Below are 27,934 nucleotides of genomic sequence, written 5' to 3'. Positions count from 1 at the left end.
AATGTGGAGGGATTGAGGAGAGGGGAGGAGCTCCAGGAACGGAGAGAGGGAGCAGTAATTGGGGATGTTGGACAGCTGAGAGCTCCAATAGAATGTTGATTACTGATGAACTGAGACAATCCCAATACATGCTTTTAGCTCACCCTAAAACTGTTTAGCCAATCACAGCACTGTAAGCAGTCCTCACATATATAGGGCCATCCTTTTTTAATTGTGTTAGTTGTGGATGTTTGAGCTTCTACTTATTGCCAAGAAAATACTACATTTCCAAAAAATTATGGAATATATGCCAATTGGATAAATGTGGAAGGATTTAATGTTATTTATTTATATTTATTTCATTTTATTTGATACACCCCTTTTTATTTTATAATATTAGTTTATAAGAAGTGTTTATATGTTTTATTCTGAAAGTTGCATTATTTCTACACAGTGTATTACACATTTCAATAAATAAATTAATGAATGAATTATTAAACCTCCCAGCTGCCATTTCAATTTTAAATCAACATTTATATGGTAAAGTTGTTTCAATGTTGTACGTTCAACCATTAATAAAACATAGCTCACTAAAACTAAAAAATCCTATGGCTAACAGAGGGTTAACAATAAACTTACTTCATTGTAGTACAGCTGAGTACAAAGAATGTTACCCACTACTACCAATCTGGTTCAACATCAGATCTCGAAAACAGTAAAACAAATAAAACATGAGCACACCCCCCAGGTATGGTGAAAAATTGGTGCCAAATTAATAAGCAGTTACTGCAAATGGAAATAAAACCACTTTTTCATCCCTTCATTCAACCTTTTTTTTTATTGTATGCTGATGAAACTTAAAATGCAGATTCAAAAGTCAGAAGGTTGAGGAAAGTAGTTTGATTCAACATTAAAATTTTAAGTTTGCGCAACCATTTAACAATAAAATGTGTTTCAACGTTACAAAATTTAGAGTGTTTTAGGGTTTGTTTGGATGTTAGCATAGCCAGCTAGCTAACTCTCCTGCCGTCTTTCTTTCTTCGCCCTCCTCCGGCTCTTGGGGGTAGGCGGTCCGTCACAAACCCTAGAGATATCAGCCAATAGCGTTTGCTGAGGAAGGCGACCCTGACCACACCCCCAAACTGTCAAAACCACCCCTTTCAAAACTCAAGCGCAAAAAAACTCACTCAAGTGAAAAAAAACTGCTGCCGGATGTAATTTGCATGGCGCGTGAGGAGAACTGTGAATTCGAGAGGGGGAAAAAAACCTGAGAGGAGGAAAATGAAGCTTTCCCTTTTTTTGCTCGCAAGTTTCACATTTTTGCTCACAAGAAGTTAATTTACACACACAAAATGTTATTTTTGCACCTCTGACTTCTGACATTAATGTGACTTTTTTTTTGTGTCTAAGCGATTTTCCCTATAAGGAAAAAGAATGGGCTTCACAAAAACTGGCCTCTATCACATTCTGTAGTGAATAAATATGTTCAGAACCCTGTATGTTTTATTCTGCGTACATTTACCTCCTAAACAACACTGGAGCCTCTGAGTTTCGAAATCGTTTAATGAGAAAAATGCGAGCATTAAGCCAATGCTACACTGGAGTGAACTGACCTCCTAGTGCAACTGCAGAGAACAGCAGGGGACTCTTTTCGGCGAAACACCAGCGAACTCCGGCTGTATGTTTACAGCCTATTACACACAGCTGATCCAACTAATGAGCTAACTGCCCTTACTGAGAAGGGATGAGTGTTACAGCAGGAAATTTCTAACCCAGCAGCAGAGAATTACCCCAGAACCAGCTTTAAACCCGTGTTACCATTTAGCTTCTTTATTATGTTGTAAAATAATTTAAAGATGTTTGGTACTTCTGGCTCGTTGTTTTAGTACATTAAGACATATTAAGATTTGTCCTTATAATAGGTTTCAGTGGGAAAAAACAAACATTAAGCCTTTTTACATTAAGTATTTTAACATAATTATTTACTACAGAATGTGATCGAGGCCAATTTTTTGAAAAGTCCATTCATTAAATCCATTGACCAGAACCTCTTAGACACAGAACCCCAAATATGGGCATAAACAACATGGTGCCCACTACCAGATGACGACACAACTGCAGTGGTCTATAGGAACTTACTGTCTGAACCTCTGCTGACAAGAGCTGCCAGTGCTTTAACTCAAATTGTTTTCTTTAAATCTGATGATACATCCTGATCATTGTATCATTTACCACTGAACATAAGTTACATGTTGGTCTTTTAACTTGCTGTATATATTGTGCACAACAGAAAATGACTGCAGATACAATGTTGATGAAACAACGTTGAATCAACATTTAGTGTTCAATGGTTGTGCTAATGTTGACATTTTAACGTTCAATCAACGTTTAATGTTCAATGGTTGTGCTTAGATTGAAATGTTAATGGTGAATCAACATAATGTCCTCCACCTTCTGCCTTTTGAATCAGCCTTTTACATCACCATATCATTTCTAAAAACAGTTGGATGGAGAAATGAAAAAGTGTTTTACTTCTATTTGCAGTAACTGCTTTTTAATTTAACATCATGTTCATGTTCTAATAGTTTTACTGTTTTAGTGTTTTTGTGAGATCAGATGTTGAATCAGATTGGTAGTGGTGGGTATATACTTCTTTATACTCAGCTTTACTACAGTGATGTAAGTTTATTGTTAACACTTTGTTAACCATAGGATTTTCTCATTTTTGTGAGCTATTGTTTATTAAAGGTTGAATGTATGACGTTGAAACAACGTTGCTATATCAACGTTGAATCACTTTTTGTTTCACCTTTAACTTTATATGCACCTTATATTAATATAGCCTTGTATTATATCACCTATTCAAAACCGCACATTACGATAACACTGGCTTGTGTTGGCGCCGCAGGGCCGGTAGATGGCGCTGCACCGCGGCGCTGCACAGAGAGTCACATGACGCTGAGTCTCACAGGGAGGAAGGGGAGAATGGAGCCGCTGTGTTCAGTGTAGCTGGTCTTGTGTTTTCATCATATGGCAGCTTTGGTAAAGAGTTTAGCACGAGTTTCTTTGCTCTTATTATGGGCTGGAGTGTGGCTGACGGAGGGCCAAACTAGCGGGTAAGTCTCAAAATCTGAAATGTGTTATTTTGAGGAAGTTAGTTAACCTCTCTATGTTAGCTAGCCTAGCTAGGTTAGCTAGTTAACTAGTAACGTTGATTATGATAAATACAGAAACAGAGAGTAAAATCCACTTTCTGGAGCTGCTAAATAACAAGCTAGAAATGATTTCACGAACATTGTTTATAATCTACATTTATGTGTAACATTAGCTAACCTCGATAACTTCACTAATAGGACAGTGTTGAGCTCCAGCAGTTAGTAGTGACAGATGTCAGAGGGCTCTAGATGCAGCTGCCCTGTTGACTCGGGGGGGGGAAAGTTCAGTCCACCAGCTGTAACTTAAAGCACCTCTCCGTGTTTGATCATCTCAGTGTGGTGAGATATGGTGTTAGAGTGGGCAGAGAGACAGTCTGGATACAGGTGTCTAAATTCAGTATTTGCTTCTGTAACTGTACGAGGATCAGCGTGTCAGTGCACATATTCAGACTGGGTCAGGAACAGATCCACTGAAAGTTTAATAAAAAAGTTTATTTTTCATTTGGTCAAAATCATGTTAGGATATTCATGCATTGCAGTGCTAGAGGTGAGATTCAGGTAATCACACTACAGCAGAGTTTCACTGATATACATACCTTTTATAACATTATATAAAAATATAATATAATATATAATATTATATTAAAAAAACAGGAATAATACTAAACATACACATACAGCCCTGGAAACATTAAGAGACCACTTCAGTTTGTGAATCAGTTTCTCTGATTTAGCTATTTATAGGTATATTTTTGAGTAAAATGAACATTGTTGTTTTATTCTATAAACAACAGACAACATTTCTTCCAAATTCCAAATAAAAATATTTTAATTTAGAGCATTTATTTGCAGAAATTGAGAAATGCCTGAAATAACAAAAAAGACACAGAGCTTTCAGACCTCAAATAATGCAGAAAAACAAGTTCTTATTAATATAGATTTATAAGTTCAAAAATCAATATTTGGTGGAATAACTCTGTATTTTATGCAATAACGTACCAAAACCCAGATTTTGTATAAAATAAAAATAACAAAATCTAAAATATACCACAAAACTAAAGTGCAGCATATTTAATGCATGCATACAAACTGCAAGTTCAGTACATGGTGAAACAAATCCAGAAATTTCTTTTAAAATTATATCTATTATCACTATTAGAGGTGGGTGATATGGCCCTAAAGGATATTCTTAAAAAATAACGGCCTTCTTGGCAATACAGCAAAACATTTAGTTAAAATACACTACTGCAAGAAAATATATATTAGTTTTTTTTTTGGTAATATTATTGCATACAATATTATATGGCACACCCCTAATTGAGATTAATGTATGAAATGTATAATATAAGAGACCACTTAAAAATAAATAAAACAAAAATTTAAAAACCTTTGGAATATCATCAAGAGAAAAATGGATGATCACAAGCCATCCAATCTAGCTGAACTGCTTGAATTTTTGCACCAGAAGTGGCATAAAATTATCCAAAAGCAGTGTGTAAGACTGGTGGAGGAGAACATGCAAAGATGCATGAAAACTGTGATTAAAAACCAGGGTTATTCCACCAAATATGGATTTCTGAACACTTAAAACTTTATGAATATGAACTTGTTTTCTTTGCATTATTTGAGGGCTGAAAGCTCTGCATCTTTTTTTTTTATTTCAGCCATTTCTCCTTTTCTGCAAATAAATGTTCTAAATGACACTATTTTTATTTGGGATTTGGGAGAAATGTTGTCTGTAGTTTATAGAATAAAACAACAATGTTAATTTTACTCAAACCATATACCTAAAAATAGCAAAATAAGAAAAACTGATTCAGAAACGGAAATGGTCTTATAATATATACTCTTAAAGTGACTCAGTGACATTGCTCATATAATATCATATGACATTGTTATGATACACACTTATTGTTAAAAAATAATACACCCCTGATTGCTGCAAAACTATTCAAGTAGTTATTCTTCAGGTGGATATGTCTTTCCACAAGAGGGCGAAAAAGTGCCTACTCCACTGCCCAAAAAGCCTCTCAGAGGCTGCTTTTGTAACTCTTGGTGTGAGATGTTGACTGTCAGACATCTAGACTCTACAATGCAATCAAACACAGATGCACAGTTGACAGACTTTGGACTGAGAGAAGCAGGATAGTTGTTTCCATTAATTGTCTGCTAACTAGGCCATCTATCAGCCAGCCCCGGTCACCTTTGTTTGCAGTGAGGTCATGCGCCGATACACTTTTTATCTAGATCATTAAGACCTGGATCATTTGTCTATTTTATCAGTTGTACTGCCTATATACATAAGTCCTTTGAAGTTCTAAAATTGAAGACTGTAGTTTTTCTGTTTCTCTGCAAATTTTATTATCCTCCTTTTACCACAGGCAAGTATTAAAGTGCTATGTGTATAAAGTGTTCTTGTAAATACACTGTGCTGGTTTACTTTTCGGATTTGTAACAGGATTGGATTGGGTGCATTTGTATTTATTTTCTTTGCAGGCACTCTGTGGATAATGATGTTTTGTCCCCCTACACCGATTTTCATGGACCCCGTCACTCTCATCGTTACGTGAGGGACTGCCAGCCTGTCCACCACGGCAGCCTCACTCATGAAACCAAGCAGGCAAGCAATCACTCTGGATCACCCGTGGTGGAGTCCAAGACCTTTGTCTCGAACATCACCAGCAGTTCAAACACCTCTAAATGGGTGAGTGGCCACATCACAGTGGTTCATGACCCTCTGAGGACAGTGTCTGTCCTGGAGCCTGGAGGCCCCGGAGGCTGTGAGAAATCTGACAGAGAGCTGGTGGAGAACACTGCTAGAACGAGGAAGTGTCTGGTCGCCCAGAACGGTGGCTATTTTCACACTCACAGTGGACTCTGCTTAGGAAATATTGTAAGTGATGGCAGGCTGGTGCAGAACAGCGGAGGACTGCAGAATGCCCAGTTTGGCATTAGAAAGGATGGGACGCTCGTGTTTGGGTAAGTTAATGTTGCTTTTATTGAATATCCAGAACAAGTTTTTGTGATTTATTTTCTTTAACATATTTTTTGCACTATAAGGCACACTTAAAATCCTTTCATTTTCCCAAAAATCAACAGTACCTCTAAAATCTGGCGCGCATTATGTATGAATTTTCCCAGTCAAGTTCTGAGGAGCAGTAAAGCCACTCCGCTAAAGTACAGCATTATAAAAGAGTTTCAGTGAAGTAGTTCTCCAGCGCTGACGCAAGAGCAGTATTAGCTTTGGCCACTAACTGCAGCGCTAGCTGATGTACTCGCCATTCAGAGGAGAGTATATCAGAGCATCGGCCTGTAGCCTGCGTGTTTACCGTGTTAAAACAAACCGCTAACTGATAGCGCCCTGGCTTACCGGAACACTCAGGGTTCCTCAGTGTAGTGTTGTTGAACGTCCTTTACTAGTGCTAACTACACTATTATATTGGAAATCTAAGCTCACTGTAAATAAACGGAAGCACTTTATTTACCTAGAAATCTGTGTAGATTAACATCCTGTGCTCATTTGACTGAAAGAAAATGTTTTTTTTTTCTTCTTTTCTTCTTAATTACAGTTTTGTTTACTTAGGCCCACCAGCTTTGAGACATGCTGAATTAGAAGGAAAACATTACGACACCCAGGTTCCTTACTTGTCGCTTAAAATGCGTCAGAAAGAGATGTTAGTTAATAGTGTGTCTTATAATATGGTGTGCCTTATTGTTCATAAAGTACGTTTTTTTATTTCTCAAAATAATTTGAAATTCACGTGGTTGTGAGGAATTTTGGTATTTTAGGGTACATTTTTACAAATAAAAAAAGTAGGGGTGATGATAAGGCCTAAATATAGTATTACAATGATTCCAGAGACCTTCATTTTAAAAAGTATTTTTTAACACTATTAAACACTATGAGTCCAATTTAATATATTTTTTTAGTTTTGACGAGATTCTATTGAACTATTTCCATACTGCTTTGATACTCTGTAAAGAAACAAATAAAGTGTTCTAGAGGTACTGAAAATATCCACAATATAATCAGAAAAGCATGTAAAGGTGATACACAGTCATTTTGTCTAATACATATTCAAGAATAATTTATAATTGATTTGTGTTCTCTGTATGCAGTATTGCTGTTTCACTTGGTGTGACCTGTTGAGCATGGAACTCCTAGTATTCTTTCTTTTCTAGTACCAATATCCATCTCCACCCCAGCCAAAGTAGTGGTCATGTCCAACTGGGTGTAAATTCGTCCAGTAGTAGTAGCATTATGCATTGCTATAAGTAAATGATTGAGTTTTACAGTAACTTTTGACCATGCAACAATTAATGCTTAGCAGCATTTGGTCTTTTTCTGATTTTATTTTATTTTTATCATGAGCAGGTCTAATCTAATTAAATGTCAAAATGTATTTTGTCTGCCTAACTGTTTCTTTTAAAATATATGAATTCCTGAATTTTCTTTTTGTTGTTGGAAAAATTGGCCTTGATTCTAGGGTGTGCTGATTTGTTTTTTAGAGTTCATACTTTTGACTTTATGATATATAAAAATAAAAATAAGCATATAGGGACATCATTGAAATCTGAGGCTTTAAAATGAGCAGGAATGTGTCTGATAAATTATCTCTCCTGGTAAAAACACAATTGTGAAGCACAGAGCATCGATCTGAACTATTTTTGGCCTACCACTCTTATCACAAGTTCGAGATGAACTGAATGAACTGAAAATATTGAATGAGCTGCATGTTTTTAACAAAGTCCACACTGGGCGGCGCTGTTTGAGCTGGCTGATCAGGGCAGAGGCAGGACACTGGCTGGCTGATCTGGGATGAGAAGGTGAAGGCAGAAGCCAAGAAAGGCCTGAGAATGCAGAAGCCCAAAAACATCTGCTCCTCAAAATAGCAGTGTTGTGCAATAGACCACTGCTAGCAAATAATAGTTAGCGGTGTGTGTGTGTATATGTGTGTGTGTTTGTGTCTGTGTGTGTTTGCTAAAAGAGTCATAGCCTGTTGTTCATTTTGAACTTCAGGTTTTCCATGGAATTTTCCATCATGACATATACGACCACTCGTGTGAAAATGATACTGTGGTTATTAAATAATAAAAGATTCTGAACAGTGAATCAGTAAACCGGGATGTGTTTGTGCCACTTCTTAGAAATCTGTGTTTATGGTCTTCCTCTTACTTACTGGATTATTCAGGGAAAAACTGTTCCAGATGCAGCCATGTCTGCTTGTATTTCACCTCTGAAATGACACTTTGTGTCTGTCTGTGTCTGTCCTCTTCCCTCCCCATTCCACGGTGGCAGTTATCTGTCTGAAGATGAAGTTCTGGATGAGATAAACCCCTTTGTGCAGCTGGTCAGTGGGGTGGTGTGGCTGCTGAGGGCAAGTAAAGTTTACATCAATGAGAGCATACAGGCCGAGTGTGATGAGACTCAGGAGACGGGTAGGTTCAGTCTAAACACTCTTCTCAGGTTCTCAGGGGATGCAGTAGTGAAAATGATTTTTATAAATGCTACAGCTGCATGTTAAAAAAATATATAATGCAAATACTGCCATAGACTGTATGCATAATCTAACAAGTAATATATATATAAGTCAATATGAGCGTATTTCTTGTTATTTTGATAAAAATGGATCCTGCTGTGTGTTACAGGAAGATTCCAGCGCTTTGTAAATGTGGTATCTGCACGGACAGCGGTGGGGCATGATTCCAAGGGCAGACTCATCCTCTTCCATGTTGATGGCAAGACCGATCAAAGAGGGTGAGATTCAGAATCTGATTTTTTTGTTTTTACACCTGTGTTGTAGTACATTTTGATTCTTTTTTTGTTGTGAACTTTTTTTGATTGCGAGCAAACACCATTTGGAAAATACAAAAAAAAAACGATAAATAAATATAAGGACAACCCATTAAAAAATCCCACTACAGTCAATCAACAAGTCAGGGATATTTTTCTATTTGCATGTCTGCCTCACCACTTCCCCCTGGCCCCATGATATACTAAAACCTTTTTTAAACCGGACTGTGTCAAGACTTACATATCTTTCACTTAATTACATTTAGGCCCAATCCCATTTCAAATCTTGGCCCTTCCACCTAGCCCTACCCTTCCGTTTTGCGCATACACATATAGGGGTATGGTGTCCTGATTCTTGTTAGCCTCAAGGTGTGGTGAGTCACACTCAAAACAGAGGGCTGTGAGCTATCACCGGCAAGATGGCAGCACTAGCAACCAAAGAAACCCACAATTTGAGTATATTCCTTTGTTAAAAATGATAACCACTATATTGCCATAGTTTCATGTGCTGAAATTGTATTTAATTTTTTTTAATGCTATTTCTATTTAAAGCTAGCAAGCTAGTGAAACAAACTACTGTTGTTTTTTATGTTATAATTAAAATGGCCATAAAACATTTAAACTACTCATTAAACTATGGTAATATTTCGCTAATTGTCACTTTTAACGAGGAAAATACTTACATTTGTGGGTTTCTTTGGTTGCTTGTTCCACCATCTTACCAGTGATTCTCATACCTCTCGGTTTGAAGTGTGCATCTGCGTATGAAGGGCTAACAAACACTATACCTTCCCTCTACCCCGCCACATTCGGGACAGGGGTTGGGCCAAGGGGTGAAATGGGATTGGGCCTAACTTTGTTCCTTTGGGGGAATGGTTACTTTAAAAACAAGTGGTACAAAAGACGGTAAAAAAGAGAAACTGGATTGGGCTTTTGTTTCAAGAGCTCTATGCAGCTTTATTTTTACATTACGCTAATTGTGGGATTTTTTTTTTCGTCTATTGGAAATCTAAAGAACTTGCCTGTCCATTATCTATTCTTTTTATTTTGAGCTCTAAAAATGGTAAAGCAGATTTGACCAATTTAGTGCGTAGGATTACCTTTCATTTTTTCATTTTAAAAAGTATGTGGACGCCTTAGATAGAAGTAAAAACCTTAAAACAGGACCCTGTTGGACTCAAAAACTAGATTTATAACATTATAAGCAATGTAACCAATAATTGTATAATAAATGAAGTAATAATTGTGTTTAAGTACAGTTGCACTTTAAAAGTAAATAAATAAGTACTACAGAGGGTTTTTATGAGCTGTGTCATAGAAAAAGAATTTATAAAAGACATTTATTTTAAAGAAGGTTCTAATATTGTGTGGCATGGATGTCCAGCCTTGTCCGCAAAATTGGAATATTTTATTTCAATGAGCCCCATAGGGTTGTATTGTAGGGTTTATGAAAGTAATTCTACCTGTGGCAGTAATGTACTTAATAGAGTAAAGAACTGAAGTGTTGACCTACATATATAGGCTTTATTGGTTAATAAGCAGCCACTGAATGAATCAGTTCAGCAGTTCTGTTGAGTTTGATGAGAACTTTTGTCAGTTACAGATCTTAATACTAATCAGTGAACAGAATGCAATCTGTGAATCATTTAATACTAAGCACTTTAGAATCAGTGTAAAAGCACCTCTCTTCTGATCTGTTCAGTGACTCCAAACAAATTGTTACAGACTTGTTTGCAGTAGCATGCCTAATAGCCAGCACCTCTCATCAGTACTGTCTGTTCAGAAAGCTCATTTGTCTGTTGTTTGTGTTAGGAAAGAGGTTCTCAGATGTACAGACTCAAGGCAGGAGATCTGAAATGTGTGTCCTGTGTTACATCCTGGGCTGGGGTTCTCAAAAGCATGTTAACACAGAGTTAAAGCTTAAAGGGGCAAACAAGCATCACATTCAAGACTCCATGTTTTAGTTCAGATGGTTCATATAGCTTTTCCATAAGGTTTCTGGCACCATATATTTGCATATTGAATGTGGCCTCTCTCTTACTTACCATCTTTGTGTTGTTTGTTGCCCAAAGCTACGTTATCCTGGGCATGCATTAATGTAATATGTGTGGTGATTGCCAGGCCTCAGTGTTGTAGGCTGTAAGAGCAAGTCACCTTTATTCACCTTTATTCTACTGGTGACTGTAAGATGGTTAATTATAAGCCCACAATGCTTAATAAAACAGTTGAGTTAATTAAACTATTGTTGTGCAAACAAAACTCAGTTAATTTGAATAAATGTAAAATTGTATATATTTACAACTTAACTGAGTCAAATCAAAATTATAACTTGATTGAGTTAAGTTGAGCCAGTAAATAATTTTTTCAGTGTGGACACAGTACATGTAATACATTACATTACATTTTAAGTTTTCTAATTATATGATGTTTGGTGTTTCTTTCTTTGTGCTTACATGTGTTTACCTAGCATGGACCTATGGGAAGTGGCTGATTTCCTAAAGAAACACGACGTTGTCAATGCCATAAATCTTGACGGAGGCGGCTCTGCGACTTACATCCTTAATGGCTCTCTGGCCAATTTCCCTTCTGATTCCTGGTGTGTAAATCCTAGTCCCCATTTATTACCAGAATATATATGTGTGTGTATGTATGGGAAAATTGACAACTATGTGCTCTCTATTCAGTGCTGAGAAGATGTGGCAGTGCCCTCGAGCTGTGTCCACCATACTGTGTGTTCATGAGCCTCTTTGTCAGCCAGAGGACTGTAGCCAGCATGGGGACTGTGTGAACGGCCAGTGTGTGTGCCAACCTGGCTGGACCGGGTCTGAATGTGCCAATTTAACATGCCAGCCAACGGTGTGTGGAGACCATGGGATGTGTACTCCCGGTAAGTGTCTGTGTCTGTGACACATTGCAATGGACAGTGCAGGTGATGCATTTGTGTTAAAAGTCAGATTGTCACAGTACCAGTACTATTTTTGATCCTGATGTCAAATACAGGACAATACCCAGTAAAAAAAGCATGGCAAAAGTTAACTTGACTGAAATTGCCCAAATTAAGAAAATATTTCCAGGGGTATGTTTAAAGGAGTAAAGATATTCAGCTCCAGAAACGCTTCAGCATAAGATCAGGGGCTTCCTTCACCAGTTGTTTTTGTGATTAAAGAGGGCATCTAGATCCCTAAAAAGTCCTACATTTTATTTTATTTTATTTTATACAATGTCCTAAATTCACCTCATAGAAATTCTATACAGTCATCAAAATATTGTTTTTATTTGACCTTAAATGTGATAAGCAAGTTAGATTATTGATTTTAGGTCTACACTAATCAAAACCAACAGCATTATTTATGGCTCAGAGGGGTGCTATTCTCAGATACATCTCTTACTTACTTTTAGCTAACAGAGACAGTACTGTAGGCATGAGGTTTAGATGCACTGGATCGTATTTTTTGGTATAAAAAGTTCAGTTTTATTAGCGCAAAACTGTTATTTATTTTTGATTATCAAAAAATATAGGAATACCAAGCTTAATAATGGTGCTGTGTGTTTTTTGCCATTTTTTTTATGTGAAAGGTAATCTTAATTGGTCTCAATTTTTTCCTCTTAGTAATCTTTCATACATGTAGATTCTCTAAACCCAATGTCTCTTACAATTGGATTCATTATTATAATAGCGGAAGGATACATTCTTTTATATGTTTGTATAGGCAAACTGTATGCCTAGATGTTTTTGTAAATGCCTGTATAAATGGGCCTAATCTAATGCTGAAATTCAGGGATTAAGAGGTGAGTCCCTGTACATTTGTGTTTGTGTGTATAAAATAATGAAGTAGTCAGGATGTTGTTCACTTTTCTCTCCATCTCTCTGAACAGATGGCTGTGTCTGCGATGCAGGGTGGAGAGGTGCCAATTGCAGCCAAGGTAAACAGATAAACTCAGCTTGCCAGCTGCACAGATACTGACCTTAATATATGATCATAAATATAATGAAACATGTTTAATTGAAAAGTGATTTGTTGATTAATGTACTCCTCATATAGTTTGAGAATTAAGTTAACATGTGGTTATAAAGCAAAGTGCTGCAGAATCTTTTGAAAGCTTTTAAAGTTAGAAAGATGAACCAAGATTTCTCTGATATTTTATTTTTCATGTTAAACTTTGTTTTTTTTAATATTCAAAACTTTTTTTATGTTACATCAGAACAATTCTCACAACACGTATAACAACCCTTTATATTTTTTACTGTTTCTTTTTGTAGAGTGCTCTGCTGGTTTCTTTGGTGACGGCTGTAAGCACAAATGCAAATGCCTAAATGGAGGATCTTGTGACTCTGTGCACGGACAGTGTACATGCCCAGCTGGCTTTTATGGGGACTACTGTAAAGAAGGTGTGTTTTGCAGTAGGCCTGTTTAATAAATCATATTTATTATCAGTATGGCAAAAGAGCTGTGATAACACCTTAAATAACAGCGTAACCGAATTGTAATTGCAATTCTTTACCCTGGAGATTGTGTTCACGTGATAGACGAGGTCATGGTTGAGGTCGAGGTCAAGGTCTACCGTGAATACGTTTACCAAATTGTCTCTTAACCTGGGAAAAAATAATGTAGCCAAGCCAAGTGCCGGTAAACATTTTAGGTGCTTAAACTAATTAAAGATCTTTATTTATTGTCATTTATTCCCCCTTGGGCAAAGCTAAAATCACTATTACAAACTATAGAGAGGGCAAGACTTTTATTTTGTTTTTTACTTGTACAAGACATGGATATACTTTAGAGTAGTCAGAGGTGAAATGATTTTTGATGTAAGCCATGATTCTCCTTCACTGACTCACTGAACTGGGCAGGGAAACTCACTGCCCACCCATATTAAAAACTGATTGGCTGACTCACAGACTCTTTGTAGAGAACAGGCCATTAGAACCCTCTCTTTTTCGCATGCGCTTCATGTATATGCACACGAAGGGCATCAGGGAGTTGTTATTGATATACAGTAAACTCCTACAACTTCCAAGAGACTTGTGATGTCTGGTAGACATTAAGCATCAACAGCCATGAGAAGCTTTTACAACAGTACAACATGGACAAACCATGTAAAAATAAAAGTATCTAATACCAACAAAGCAGCAACACAAAAATGCTTTTAAATTAAAGCTAAATTTACTGTATTATATTTGTCTTCAATTTGTTTTGGTTTTTTGCTGATCAGAACAGTAATCCAGAACTGTCTTATCATGTCTCATCCTATGTCTCTGCTTTCTACTAATATGAATTTTAACCAGGATCCATAATAGAAACAAGTAAAGCACTATATTAAGAGCAACTTCAAGGTTTTAAACATTTTTTTAAATTAATATTCTCTCTTCTGACAGAATGTCCCCTGGGTTTTTATGGGCTGAGCTGCCTACAGCAGTGCCAGTGCAGTGACCTGTGCCCATGTGACCCTGTGACAGGCAGCTGCAATATTACAGTCCATGGCCAGAGGAACAGCAGCATGCATAGAGGTACTGATCATTATCAGCACTGATCTGTTGTTGGGTCAACAATTATGTCTCCACCTCTATGCAAATCTATTAGAATTGCTCTTTGTGCTTTATGTCCTCACTTTTCTTTCACTCTGCCTCTTTTTTTCCTGTTCCCTGCTGTTTTCTTTCCTATTCTTATCCTACATTATCTGTTAGTACATGCATGGAAGCAGACAGTACATTAGGACAGGCATTACTAGAAGTGGCTAGCTAGCATGATTTTTGTTTACATTACATATATTGGTTTGTAGGGTCTAATCAATGAAATCTCATGATTTTTATATTTAGATTATTTCATTGATTTTAGTCCTGCTTTTACTGTACAGATATTTTATTAACATTTTTTAAATAAATAAACACTGCTTAAATAAAAATAAAAAAGACAATCACATCATCTATGTAAGTTAAACAAAAGCAAGGCTAAACTAAGACTTTTTTTCACAGTAGAATCAAATCAGGTTTATTTTAAGGGGAAGATGTTATTTCAGTTTTGTTTTAACAACCTAAAAAATAAAAGTCATTCTTTCAGATTCTTGCAGAACCATTGGCCTTATTCACCAACCATTCTTTAGAATATTTTTTTCTTTAGACCCACCTACACAAAGATTCTGATATTATTCACCAGTGTTTTCTTATTGAGAATTTGTTCAGTTGATGAGGACAGTGGTACTCATCATTATAATTGCCCAGGTGTGAACAGAATCTATTGTAGCCTAAGATAGAGATAAATCATATTTCTAAAACATTTAAAGAGCTGCAATAACATTGTATCCTATTTTTTGCACTATAAGAAACACTTAAAATCCTTTAATTTTCACAAAAATTGTCAGTGCGCCTTTTGATCCAGTGTGTCTTAGGGATGAATTTTACCAGTCAGGTTGTAAGGAGCAGTAAAGCCACTCCATTAAAGTGCAGTGTTTCACAGGAGTTCTCCAGGGCTGAGACTGTTGTAGCATTAGCATTTGCTGCTAACCACTATTTCCCCGTTCAGAGGTGAATGTTATAAGCCTGTAGCCTGCTCCTAACCCCAGTTAGCACTGCTTGAGCGTATTAGCATTACCCACTATCCGCATTAGCTATTTCTCCGTTCAGAGCGGCGTATTATCACCCTATAGTCTGCTCCTAACCCCGGCTAGCACTGCTGGAGTGGTTAGCCGCTAATGCTAATGATAATGCTTATTCTCCAGCCTAGTGCTGGAGAAATTGGGAAATCTAAGCTTACTGTAAATAAACAGAAGCGCTTTACTCACCCAAATAAACAGTTTTCAGAAGAGAAATCTATGTAGATTAACAACCAGCACTCGTTTAACTTAAAAAAAGTCTTTTTTATTACAGTTTTGTTTACTTAACTTAGCTTTACTTAATTAGTTAGCTACCCCCCCCCATCACCACCCAGCTGTGAGACCTTCTGAGTTAGAAAATCCTTATAGTGAAAAATGCGCCTTATAATCTGGGGCACCTTACATATGGAAAATAGACCAGAAAATAGATGTTTGTTGATAGTGTGCCTTATAAAACGGTGTACCTTATAGTGTGAAAAGTATGGTAAATACCAGCAAACTCAAATTACTTTACCCATATGCAGCAACAGAGGGACATTTTGAGGCTGTAGACTAATGTAACGAAACGATGCTGGAGGCTGAGCGAGGTAAAGTTGCAATAAGTGTGAAAGTAGGAAAAATGAGTGCAGCCAAGCCAAGTGCCGAAAAGCCTTTGATGTGCTTAAACTAATTTTTTTAATTACTTTTATTTATTTATTTATTTATTGTGTTTCACATCAACATCAGGATATCCAACACCATTACAACACATCACATTTTTTGTCCTTATTGTACACCTTTAGTGTAGATTTTTGATAACACCTTTTTGAAGATCATATTTAAGATTGTAGGCTGAATTTAAGGAACCTTTAAAATTGGAGATGATGAGTCATCACATGTGATCCACTGTGGCTTTCTCTGGTCTTGATTTGGCTTTAATTTAATGTAGTACAGTGTAGTAAAGTGCTGCTTGATGCATTGTGTCGCGCTGAGCAATCGAAACAATGTTTGGAGTCATGAAGCACGAAGGTGCGGTACGTGTTTCAAAATATTAATGTTATTTCATTGCATTTTCTAAAATTCTGAAGTAGCAGCAGGTAAAAAAATGTACATAGGTTAAACTTTACACCTGTGGCACACGCTAGAGCAAGGGGGATCTTGGATGGGTATTCTTGGCAACTCCTGGGCTCAACATAGGTTTCACATGAACACGTGTGAACCCATGTGTATAAAAACAGTTGAAGGTTAGAGATTTTTACATTTTAAACAATAGATCTTCAAATGTAAAAAGGTCAGTTACTTATTAAGCCTAATCGAAGACTTTATTTTCCTTTCATAAGAACTCTCCAATCCAAAGGCTGTGCAGTCCAAGAATAGGCTTAATCCTCAGTTAGTCTTTGTTCTTCAGAGTCTTCCAAATATTTCTTTCTTATGTGTCTTTCATATTTCACTTTTTCACTAAGAAATAAACCAACAAACAAACAAACACGAAACAGATATGTTTGTACAGAATGTGTGTGTAAGGTAACGTCCCTCAGCTCAGTAGAAGACCTGCAGCACTGGAGTCTCAGCCTGTCTATCACTGACTGTCAAAAAGCTTTTCCAACTCTCTGCCCTTCGCAGTCCTCCTCTCAAATGCAGGGTTTAAAATTAGTCTCCAACGAGCACTGCTGTTTTCCCTTTTAAAGCTCCCTCTGAGTGTTTTTCGAAAGTAAAAGCTCCTTTATCCAGCCTTTTAGTCCATCGCTGATGTATTTGCACCCTACGACTGGTCTGCGTGCTCTGGAGTTTGTGCACCTGCTGCCTTGTGTTGGAAAAACACTGCTACTCTTTGGCTTCTGTTTTCTGTCTGAATCTGTTGTTGTGCAGAAGTTGATAGAAACATTATTAACCAGTTGAAGGTTGTCACTATGGGTATTAATTTCACTAAAGATAACCATACACTAGATGACGTTATAAAACAGAAAATTTAGATGTGACACCCTCTCACATCTAAAGACTCGTCACAGACTTTTAGTCACAGAGTAAGATTTTACAAAGACTGGAGATCTTGCAGGGTCAATATTTGCAAGACTTAAACTAGATTTGTTGTGAGATTATTTCCAATCATGCTTCTGGTGGAGTTTAACATGAAGAGAAGCTATTTAACAATAGAGCAGAAACAGAAGCACCCCTTGGTACCAGCTGCTTTTTTGTGTGTGCAGACAATTATCCGTCCGTCCGTCCGTTCGTCCGTCCATCCATCCGTCCAGAAAAAAAACAGCCAAAAAAAGACAAGAGGGAACCCTTGAGTAAACAGAAACATTCCCGTGCTTGCCTTGTGGCTTCCTGTAGCTCTCCTATTGGTTGTTGACATTGTTCATGTCACTATTTGCATGAACCAGGTCTTAAGACTTCCGATAATATTAAACACGGTTGATTTTATCTGAATTCAGGACATGAAAAAGACTGACTTAAACCTTCAATCCCAACCACCTTACACTAAACGATCGAGAAGACTCAATGGAAATGGAAATTTGTGTGCAACAGTAAAATAGCTTGAAAATCATTTAATGTAAGGTCGGCATAAGACTGTACGCGACTTCAGTCAGATTTTTAAAATACATAATTGAGTACTTGTTCATGTTGTTTTTTTTCACTTAATTATCCTGCAATCAGAAAAAATATAATATAAATGCCAATTTCTCTTTTCAGTAACAGCTTCCTCGAGCACAGTTGCATGTTCTTAGTCAGTGTGTTTTCTTTCTTTTTCTGTTTGATTTTCAAATAGTAAATGTAATATTGAAGACATTAAAGCTATAAAGGAAAAGTGTTAAACAAGCCAGAATATGTTTTATAGTTTAGATTCTTCTAAGTACCATATTTATCTTTGAGGACAGATCTGCACACTCTTGGTATTTTAATCTCAGTGTCTTCATGAGGGAGAGTCACCTGGAATAGTTTTCTTGCATCTTGAAGGAGTTCCTGGAGGTGCTGAACAATAGTTGCTGCTTTTCCTTCACACTGTGAAGCTCCAGCTGATCCCAAATCAAGTCAAATCACCCATCGTAGCTGGGTTTAGGTCAGGCGGTTATGGAGAAAAAACTTGTTTTGTTTACTATGTAATTCCATATGTGTCCCTTAATTTTTTGATGTCTTTAATAGTAATCTACAATGTAGAAATTTTTGACGTGTGGTATGTATGTTTTGGTTTAGCAGAGATTACAGAATCGTAAAACCAGTGTATAACACTATAGGTACAAAAATGACTGCAGACCAGGGAAATCAATAAAAGAGCCCCTGCTCTGAAGTTAACACCCTTTTGGTGAGGAAATGTCTCTTTGTTTTCTCTCTTTAACTGGTCAGGGTGGGTCACTGCTTGCCCACCCAAGACTGCCCCCCCTTTAGTATATCAATATACTTTGGCATGACCTAAAGAGAGTTGTGCACACAACAACCAGAAATAAGTAATGAAACAGAATAATGTTCTGAATGTTATATTTACAGGTTTGGAGAATAGAGGTAAATGCTGCTAAAGGGCAAACAGTGTGTGATTTAATTAGTGTGTTATGAGTTTAAAAAGATTGTAGAAATTCAGAAAATTCTAATATTTGCTTGCTTTTTCTGGCAACTGTGAAAATTTGCGACACAAATGTAACTTTGAGTATAAAATAATATCTGCAGACTCTTTACTGTTGTACTCAATGATGGCCCCTAAATAGAGGTTTTGCTGAGGAAATATCTTTTCTTTTTCTTTTTTTCTTCAGCTGGTCACTGCCTGGCCACACAAATGTTAAAGGAATGGAGAGAGCAAGAAGCGGCCCAAATGAAGAAGCCTTTTCTGTCCGAGTAAGTGTCCAAACATAAACACAGACTTTAAACTCTTCTTTTAGTCACCTAAATATGCAATGCAACAGGATCCATTACTTTGGCTTCCATTCAATGGCAGTGCTCCAAGGGAAAGTCTGTTGCCTTCAGTGAAAGGTCAGACTTCAACCCTGTCCTCTGAGGGTTTGCATAATAACTTGATTATTGCCATGGAAATGGACCCAAATATCTCCAGCCTTTGTTGACTAGACAACCCAAAGTCCCCACTGCGCTTGTAACCAGGTCATGCAGTGGAGAGGCATGTATTAGCCGGCCATGCTATTCAGATGCAAGTGAGTGATTGTGTGTGGTTGCTATGGTTCTGCTGTAGGGTTTTTTTGTGTAGAGTCTGGGCAGCAGTGGAAAATTCAGGTTAAAGTCTCTGTGTGGCTTTCTGATTGTGTTTGTATGTGTGTCTGTCTGTGTGTGTGTAGGCAGAGCTGGCTGGTGATCACCATAGCCTTGGCAGTGCTCTTGCTGACCAGTGTTACTGGAAACCTGATCCAAGCGTGCCGAAAATGCAGACAGCGTCTGCAGCAAGAGTATTCCTATGTGCCGTTGGAGGAGATGAACGGGTCTTCAGCAGGCAGAGGCACTGGACAGAGGACCCAGCCTGGAAAAAGCCTCTTTGTACAAGATGAATCGGACTCACAAGACTCATCATGACCTAAAAGATCAACAAGTAAGAGCACAAAGCTGGCCCTGATTGGACATTTCTGCTCATGTGATGTTTGAGGCTTGTGCTGTGAGAGAATGTTGCATCAAGTTTTGACCCTTCACAATATCTACAAACGCACTGGTCTTTATTAGTGTTCTAGAAAAACAGGTTTTGGGCCTTTTGTTCCTGTTGGCCACTCAGTGTTTCACAAAGCAGGATTCCTTGGCCTTTTTCACACCTACTTATTACATTGTATGCAATTGGTCTGGTTCATTTTGGTTTACACAGCAGTTTACTGAGAGACTTAAAGAGCTTTAATACATTCTGTTTCCTAGCTGCGTGTTGTCAGTTCAGCTAGGTGCCTTTCTAGGTGTATAAAGTACCAATTTTTGCCTTGCTGCCAGAATCTGACTCCCCTTCACAAAGCAGAGTGGGCATAACAGATTATGCTTGGATTCCTGTTGTTTCTTTATAAATAAGGGTTAATCTACAATTACAGTAGATACAGGAAAATTAGCTACGTAATCTGTTGTACCAAAGACCTTCTAGGCAAGTCGGTTCACTCAGCGGCCATTTTGCAACACTCCCAGGTAGTTATTTCCAGATATGCAAGACCAGCGTCCTATCTGTTTGAATTGGGAGATTTTACCATTTCAGAAGCATATTGTGAATCACTAATAAAATCTGATAAAAATCCTCAAAAAATAGTGTTTGGCTCAATAATGCAAAAAAAAGCTTGATTCTTCTATGGGTGGGGGCTGACTCAAATTTATGTAATTGGTCTAAAATTGGTCTAAAAACCTATGGTTATTTGGTCCAGATTATGGATTGCAGCACCTTTTTTTACACCTGGTATTTATGGAAAGCACCATAATTAAAAGTATATCTGTTCAACAGGAACAAATAACTGCTGTCACAACTCAAAAGTTCAATAACTGTCCTTCTACAGGACATGCTTGACTTGACTTAGATTAGAAAATCCTTCGCACTTTAAACTCATAACTAATACTAATGAACTGATAAACTGTTGCTGAGTTCTGACAGTAAGACTTTATGCAAAACACAGTGTTGGTGAAACCATGAAAATGTCTCACAAAGAATGGACCAGTTTTTTTTGTGGTGGTGTGGCACAGAGACCACATGCCCCTGCCAGATCACCAAGGATACCAAGAAATATTTAGGAAAGTAAACATAAAGGAACTATTTTTGCTATTGTCTTCTGTTTAATGAACATATTCTTTAAACTGTATTTTTAATTGAAATTCTACAGACTTCTGCATAGAGAATTGTCTAACTGAATTGTCTCAGTGGTGATTAAAGGGACCCCATTTTGCGCTGTCTGTGCATCAAATCTGATCTTTTTGACTCCGATTTAAATCCCTTGTGATCCTAGATTGGAACCATATCTGACTTGTATTTTTCCAAAGCCACTGGGCAGTTAGTTCCAGTCAGACAAGAGCAGGCTCCAATCTATATAAATGGACAAAGCAAAATACTCATCACTAAAGATCTTTATCTCTAAACATATTTCATGTTGAGCTTTACAAGAATTCTTGTTAAAGGAGAACTCCGGTGTTAAATTGACTTTTGGTGTAGTAGAACCTGATAAAAAGTACTAACCTTTGTTAAATAGCACACCTCTGCTCTCCCACAGCTTTCTGAGATCCAGTACTTTTGTGCTTTTTGCCCACCACTCTATACATAGGCCACTTAGGTCGCTTTTTACACAGTTATCCAGGCTCAAAGTAGCTCCACACTTCATTGGTAGAATCCGGAGAGCCCTGACATTTAAAGGAGGCATTAATAAGTTTGAAAGTGCAAAATTCAATTCAATTCAATTTTATTTATATAGCGCTTTTTACAACAGAAGACTCTGCATAGCCTGCCTCTTGGCATAGCAGCCGGTGCCCAGTGCATTTTACTTCTATTTATGAACGTGAACCACGAAGACATCCAAGTTTCTCTAAAACAGGAACCTTCACACCAAAATACTCTGAATGAAATTGTTTACTTCTAACGATTTAATCATGTAGAAATGTTAAACAATAAGCATACAATTTTTTTAAACTTATACCTGTATGAGTCGAATAACTTCTTCATATGTTGTTTTATCACGTTTTTCACACGTCCTACAAATTGTCTAGTGGCTGGACACAATAGAAACCTGCATATAACACAAGCAGTATTTTGTGTAAGTGAGAATAAATGTAAATGGTTTTTCTGTTCTGTTGTATTGATGGTACAGCAGGAAAGAGATTCGGTTGAAAACCTTAAAGCTAACCAAGAAATCCTGCTTTGTGAAAAGCTCCTGAGTAGAATACCATCCAAACCAATAAATCACAGACACAAAACAGAGGAAATATGTATCTGATAAGCATATCTGCCTACTGCCTAATTGATTGTTCACATCTTCCTGTGTTTCCCAAAACATCCAAGAAAAACAAGGCAAATATGGATATCTATGTTATAGTTAAATCATAGTAGAAATCTACAACATAAAGCTTATTTAACATGCCATCATTACTTGCATGACATTGAGTGTATTCAAGCACTTCATAATCGAATTATAAATGGATTACTGTAGTTATCTGATTATTTAAGTAGTCATGTAAACAACATATTCCCAATTTGCTTTTAGTGTTTAGTAAACAGGACTAGAACCTCTATGGCTCTCAAATTTCCACTCTTTCTTTTTCTGTCTCTCATTGACCACATACTGCTCTTTTTAATTTCCCGCCTCCACATGGTGGCTCAATAACGAGGGAAGCTATAGTTTATGGACATGAACAGACTATGATACACCCAGGCAATTTAAACACATGTCTGTATAAAGTGGCAATAAAGTGGCATTGCCCAGTTTTTCAGCTCTGCTTTGAAATATATTTCCTTTAGATCTAAAAATCTGATAAAAAAATCCAATGAAGAGAGCTGGATTTGAGTTATGCATACTCTTAGTAGTACTCTTAAGTGGAGTATTCTTAGTGAGCAGCATTTAACACAGCTAGCTTTCATTCTAGCTGATGTACTTTTATATAATGTGTCAAGTCTATTTTTTACATTAGGTTTTTGTCACGCGAGTTTATTGTCTGGTTGCAAATCAATCCGTTATTTGGTTACCCAAGTTCGTGTAAACATGTTGATCAAATTACTGACAAACTTTGATGTCCTGCTGTAATCAGATTTTGAAGTGCTTCTAAATGTACTCAGTGTTACTTTCTGCTTTGTTGGGTTTGATGTTATCTCCTCGATTGCCTCAGGAACTTCCATTTTGGACACCAGGTGTGAATACCAACAGGCTTGTAGTATCATGTGGTCACCTGCAGGGTCCTTACTTATCTTGATGATGATGCTCTTGTTGCCATGGAACCAGACCAGACAGTTGTGTAAAACCTGAGATTCATGAGAAGATAGCTATATGAGAAGCTACACTGCTGTATTTGTTTTTGCTATTTTTTTTTTTAAACCAGGTCACAACACTGTTTGGCTTTTATTGTGCTTTATCTGTTGTCTTGTTTCCTTGTGCATACACTGTAAAACCTGGTCAGGCACCATTTAATTTCTCACTCCAAGAAGGCAAAACAAGGAAATTTCTATTGGACTTTGGACTTGACCTGTACATCTTTCATTAGTTGGTGAATCTGGTTTTGTTTGCCTTGCCTTTTGACTTGTTGGGTAAAATGTGAAATGTTAGGATAGAACAAGAAATTAAAGGGCTAGGGTTGCCCAAGGGTTTCCTTGGATTTTAGTGCCTTGTATTACTTGCCAGCTCAGTGCTCTAAGATAAAGCAATTGTTCTATGGTGTTACTTTGGCTCTGTTGAGCCTGGAAAGTCATTAGTGCAGCAGTAGTACAGCAACTCAAAAGCTAAGAGAGCTAATACATATGATGACCCCACCATCATATGATAGCGGTTGTACATGTACAATGGTGTTTTTGTAATAATCATGGTTAACATAAGTGCCTATACATTTTTGCCAAACATGGGAATGTCCAAAATGACTGAGCTACACCATCATATCTATGATTTTAGACACCAACAACAAGAAGCTGCATTTTTCATTATTTTATTTCCGATTTGAGCTTTCATAGCAAAAGATGAGAACTTTTTTCCGGTCTGCACTGAAACTAGCTTATAGCTCCTATCAGGAGGTGAGCAGTGGGTCCATTTAGCTTAAAAGTGGAGAGAAAGAAGCAGACACAGATGTTTTTTTTTCTCTGCTCTATTTTTGTGGAGCAATTTTTCCATTCGGTTAGACCAATATCTGATGACATTGCAATGTACAAATGTAACGGAAAGGGCCAGTGGATTTTTCTAATGAGCTAAAGCCAGCTGTTTTTAGTCTTTGCTGCTAATAGTTGCTGAAGTTAATGTCATATTTGATGCTTCTGCCTGTTCGGTTCTTGTAACTTGACATTTGGACCATGCAGCCCACTTTTCTTTTGCTTTAGTGGTCAGTGCTTCTCAAACGGTGGGATATCTACCACGTATCTACCATGTTTTATGTAAAGCGTCACAAAGATTGCAGCATGCACAAAAATATTAATTATTAAATTATTTAACAATTATTTAACATTCATAACTTTAGATTTAATTATGTTTAGTGCTTAAAACCTGACAGACCCTATATGTCCTGTATAGTCCACACTTCAGTTCTTTACTCTCATGATTACAGACCTTAAATTAATACTTTTCCATAGACCCTACAATTGAACCCTGTGGTACTCCACACTCCAGAAACACAAAGTTTCTGCTTTGGAATTATTACCCAAATACTAAACTTAGGGGTTTAAAGAAGACTCAGACACCACTTGATGTAGTCCTCTACATCATCTTGCACTCCTTTTATTTCCCTCTGTCTCCTAATTTATTTTTTCCTAAATCATTTTCTCCCCAATTTAAACAGACAATTACCCAACCCACTCATTAGGACTCCCCCTATCACCAGTGATGCCCCAACACCAGAAGGGTGAAGACTAGGACATGCCTTCTCAGATACATGTGAAGACATCCACCTCCTCTTTTTAAAATGCTGCTGATGCCGAGTGTCCTGTATGCTCGGAGGAAAGCGCACAGACTCGGTTCCGATACATCAGCTTACAGACACCTTGTGCTGAGCGACATCATCCTTTGGAGTGATGTGGTGAAAGAGCGCTATTTACCCACCCAGAGAGATCAAGGCCAATTGTGCCCTCGCAGGGCTCTGGTAGCTAATGGCAAGCAATATTAAAAGGATTCGAAACAGCAATCTCCTGATCATAGTGGCAGCACTTAACCTGCTCGACCACTCGTAGATGCTATTTGACAAGAAACAATAATCCGCAATCTGCAGATTGCAGAAGCAGGCAAAGCCCACACTGTAGCCCGGTACTAGGAAGTTTAAAGGAGAACTCCGGTGTAAAATTGACTTTTGTTGTAGTAAAACATGGTAAAAAATACTTATCTTTGAAAATTAGCACACCTCTGTTCTCCCACAGCGTTCCGAGATCCATAAATGTAAACAGTTTGTCCAAACACTCTTCAGACTGGGTGACACAGGGCATAATTTGCCCCGATAAATCGCTTTTTCCACTGTTATCCAGCTCAAAGTAGCTCCACACCTCCTACTAGAATCTGGAGAGCCCTAGCTTCAGCTATGTGCGCCGCCATCACTGTACTGATAGACTTGTGCATTTTTTGAAGATATTAATGCCTCGTTTTTAAATGTCAGGGCTCTCTGGATTCTAGCAAGGAGGTGTAGAGCTACTTTGAGCCTGGATAACCGTGAAAAAAACAATTTATCAGGGCAAATTGACAAACTGTTAACAATTTTCTGGATCTCGGAACGCTGTGAGAGAACGAAAGTGTGCTATTCATCAAAAGTACATACTTTTTATCATGGGTTACTACACCAAAAGTCCGTTTTACACCGGAGTTCTCCTTTAAGTGTGACCCTCGATGGTATATGGTCTAAAAAGTTTGTGAACCACTGGCTTTAGTGACTGATCACAACATTCAGCCCACTTTTGTAAGACAGGGGGTGTAAAAACCACTACCCTTCTGCTTTTTTAGCATTTTGTTTGCTTGGCTATTCCACAGAAACATACTAGTACTAAGGTAGTTGTGTTAGTTCTTTTTTTTATTCCATGCTGTGTTATTTTCTTCTCTGCTTTAATGTGAAAGACACTGATCTTCTGGATTAAAGTTTGATTCTAATCTAACTCACTCACTCCTCCAGGAGGGTTCTCCTTACTCTCCTGAAGATCCGTGAGGAGGTATGAACTTAGGGTTGGTCTTAACGTTTCTATATGAGAAGTTCTCTGTGAGTGGGGTTGAGTACGCACCCACCTGCTAATGGATTGTATGGATGTGAACTGTGAGAGTGTTACTTCACTGTTTGTGTTCTGTGGGGTGTGAGAGTGAGTCCAGTCTGCTGTAGCTTCTTATGTGGTCCTCAGGAGGTCTGAGTTCTGTGTTGTCAGTATTTTTTTATTTTTTTATTTTTGACATCATTTAAAATCACCGTCCATCAATGTCATTGTGTGAACATTTCATGATAAATAAATCTGTAGAAATGGTTAAAAATTCATAAAAATGTCTTTACATTTGCTCATTTTTGAGGTGAGGTTCTGGTCTAAACTTTTTTTTTACGTAAACGATAATAATAAGAATAAGTAGCAGCTTTGTTAGTGTGTACTTTTTCATATGTTCCTTACAGGTGGCAGCTCAAACTGCTTTTCAGCAACAGTACTCTTTTAAAAATAATAGTATTTTTATTAGAAGAATCCTTGGTTCCATAAAGAATATTTTTGTAAAGAGGCTGTGAGTGTAAAGAAATGTTAAACATTTAGAAGGTTCTTCACACATGCATATCTGTTATTTTAAAGATGTAAAAATTATGTAAAGACTGTTCATACACTATATACAGCTCTGGAAAAAAGAGACTTAAAAATGATGAATTTCTTTGATTTTACCAAATAAAAAAAAACTCTGAAATAAAAGCAAAAGGAACCTGGATGATCACAAGCCATCAAACTTAGATTATCTGCTTGAATCTTTGCACCAGGAGTGGCATAAAGTTATCCAAAAGGAGGAGAACATGCCAAGATGCATGAAGATGCATGAAGACTGTGATTAAAAAACAGGGTTATTCCACCAAATATTAATCATTTGAGGTCTGAAAGCTCTGCACCTTTTTTGTTATTTCCGCCATTTCTCATTGTCTGCAAATAAATGCTCTAAATGACAATATTTTCAATTGCAATTTTGCAAATTGCAAAATGTCTGTAGTTTATAGAATAAAACAACAATGTTCATTTTACTCAAACATATACCTATAAATAGCAAAATCAGAAAAACTGATTCAGAAACTGAAGTGCTCTCTTATTTTTTCACAGAGCTGTATTTCTTTTATTTTAAGCAATATAAAAATAACTTATGTTGGAGCTCAGACTTTGGTTAAGGCTTTGTTTAATCTACTTGATAAAAAATATCTCAAACTCATTCAAACCTTTTTAATTAGGATTGTTAAAGCTTCTTTGCAAAACAGTTCTTTATGGGAGCAAAATTGGTTAATCTTTGGCATTGCCTGAATAACCATTTTAAGTACCTTTATTTACAAGAGTCCAATAACGCAATATAGTTCAGAGAATTGATCAAATAGACTGAAGCAATTAACTTTGATAAAAGTTGAAATTGAAAGGTTTTAATGAATTTAAATGTATTTTAGCAGTGTTTCTTAAAGCAGTCAGCACATCCAGACAATATCCAGTTGTGGAATTTCTGTAACAGCTAATTTATGTAGAAAGCAACACCAAGTTTAGTAATTTATTAAAAAATTAAAATATATATATTTTTTTCAGGTAAAACTAAGTAATGATTGCCATTAACAGGTTGTGAGTGTGGGATGTTTTTTTTTTTTTTTTTTTTTTTTTTTTTTTTTTTTTTTTTTTTAATAT

The 27,934-nt window shown here is 37.0% G+C and overlaps 1 protein-coding gene across 1 annotated transcript; it reads left to right on the top strand.

Moving 5' to 3' along the window:
- The first annotated feature begins 2,921 nt into the window (after positions 1 to 2,921).
- Positions 2,922 to 27,934, top strand: nagpa (N-acetylglucosamine-1-phosphodiester alpha-N-acetylglucosaminidase). Its single transcript, XM_007228863.4, has 11 exons — positions 2,922 to 3,095; positions 5,631 to 6,113; positions 8,434 to 8,573; positions 8,784 to 8,892; positions 11,396 to 11,524; positions 11,613 to 11,815; positions 12,805 to 12,852; positions 13,190 to 13,318; positions 14,303 to 14,434; positions 19,242 to 19,323; positions 19,776 to 27,934. The coding sequence occupies exons 1-11, from the start codon at positions 3,010 to 3,012 to the stop codon at positions 20,005 to 20,007; spliced, it is 1,773 nt and encodes a 590-aa protein (XP_007228925.3). The 5' UTR covers positions 2,922 to 3,009; the 3' UTR covers positions 20,008 to 27,934.

This window comes from Astyanax mexicanus, chromosome 6 (assembly GCF_023375975.1).
Source record: "Astyanax mexicanus isolate ESR-SI-001 chromosome 6, AstMex3_surface, whole genome shotgun sequence".
In the NCBI taxonomy this organism is placed as follows: domain Eukaryota; kingdom Metazoa; phylum Chordata; class Actinopteri; order Characiformes; family Acestrorhamphidae; genus Astyanax; species Astyanax mexicanus.
The sequence above is the reverse complement of the archived record's forward strand: the minus strand, read 5'-3'. Positions and strand labels throughout refer to the sequence as shown.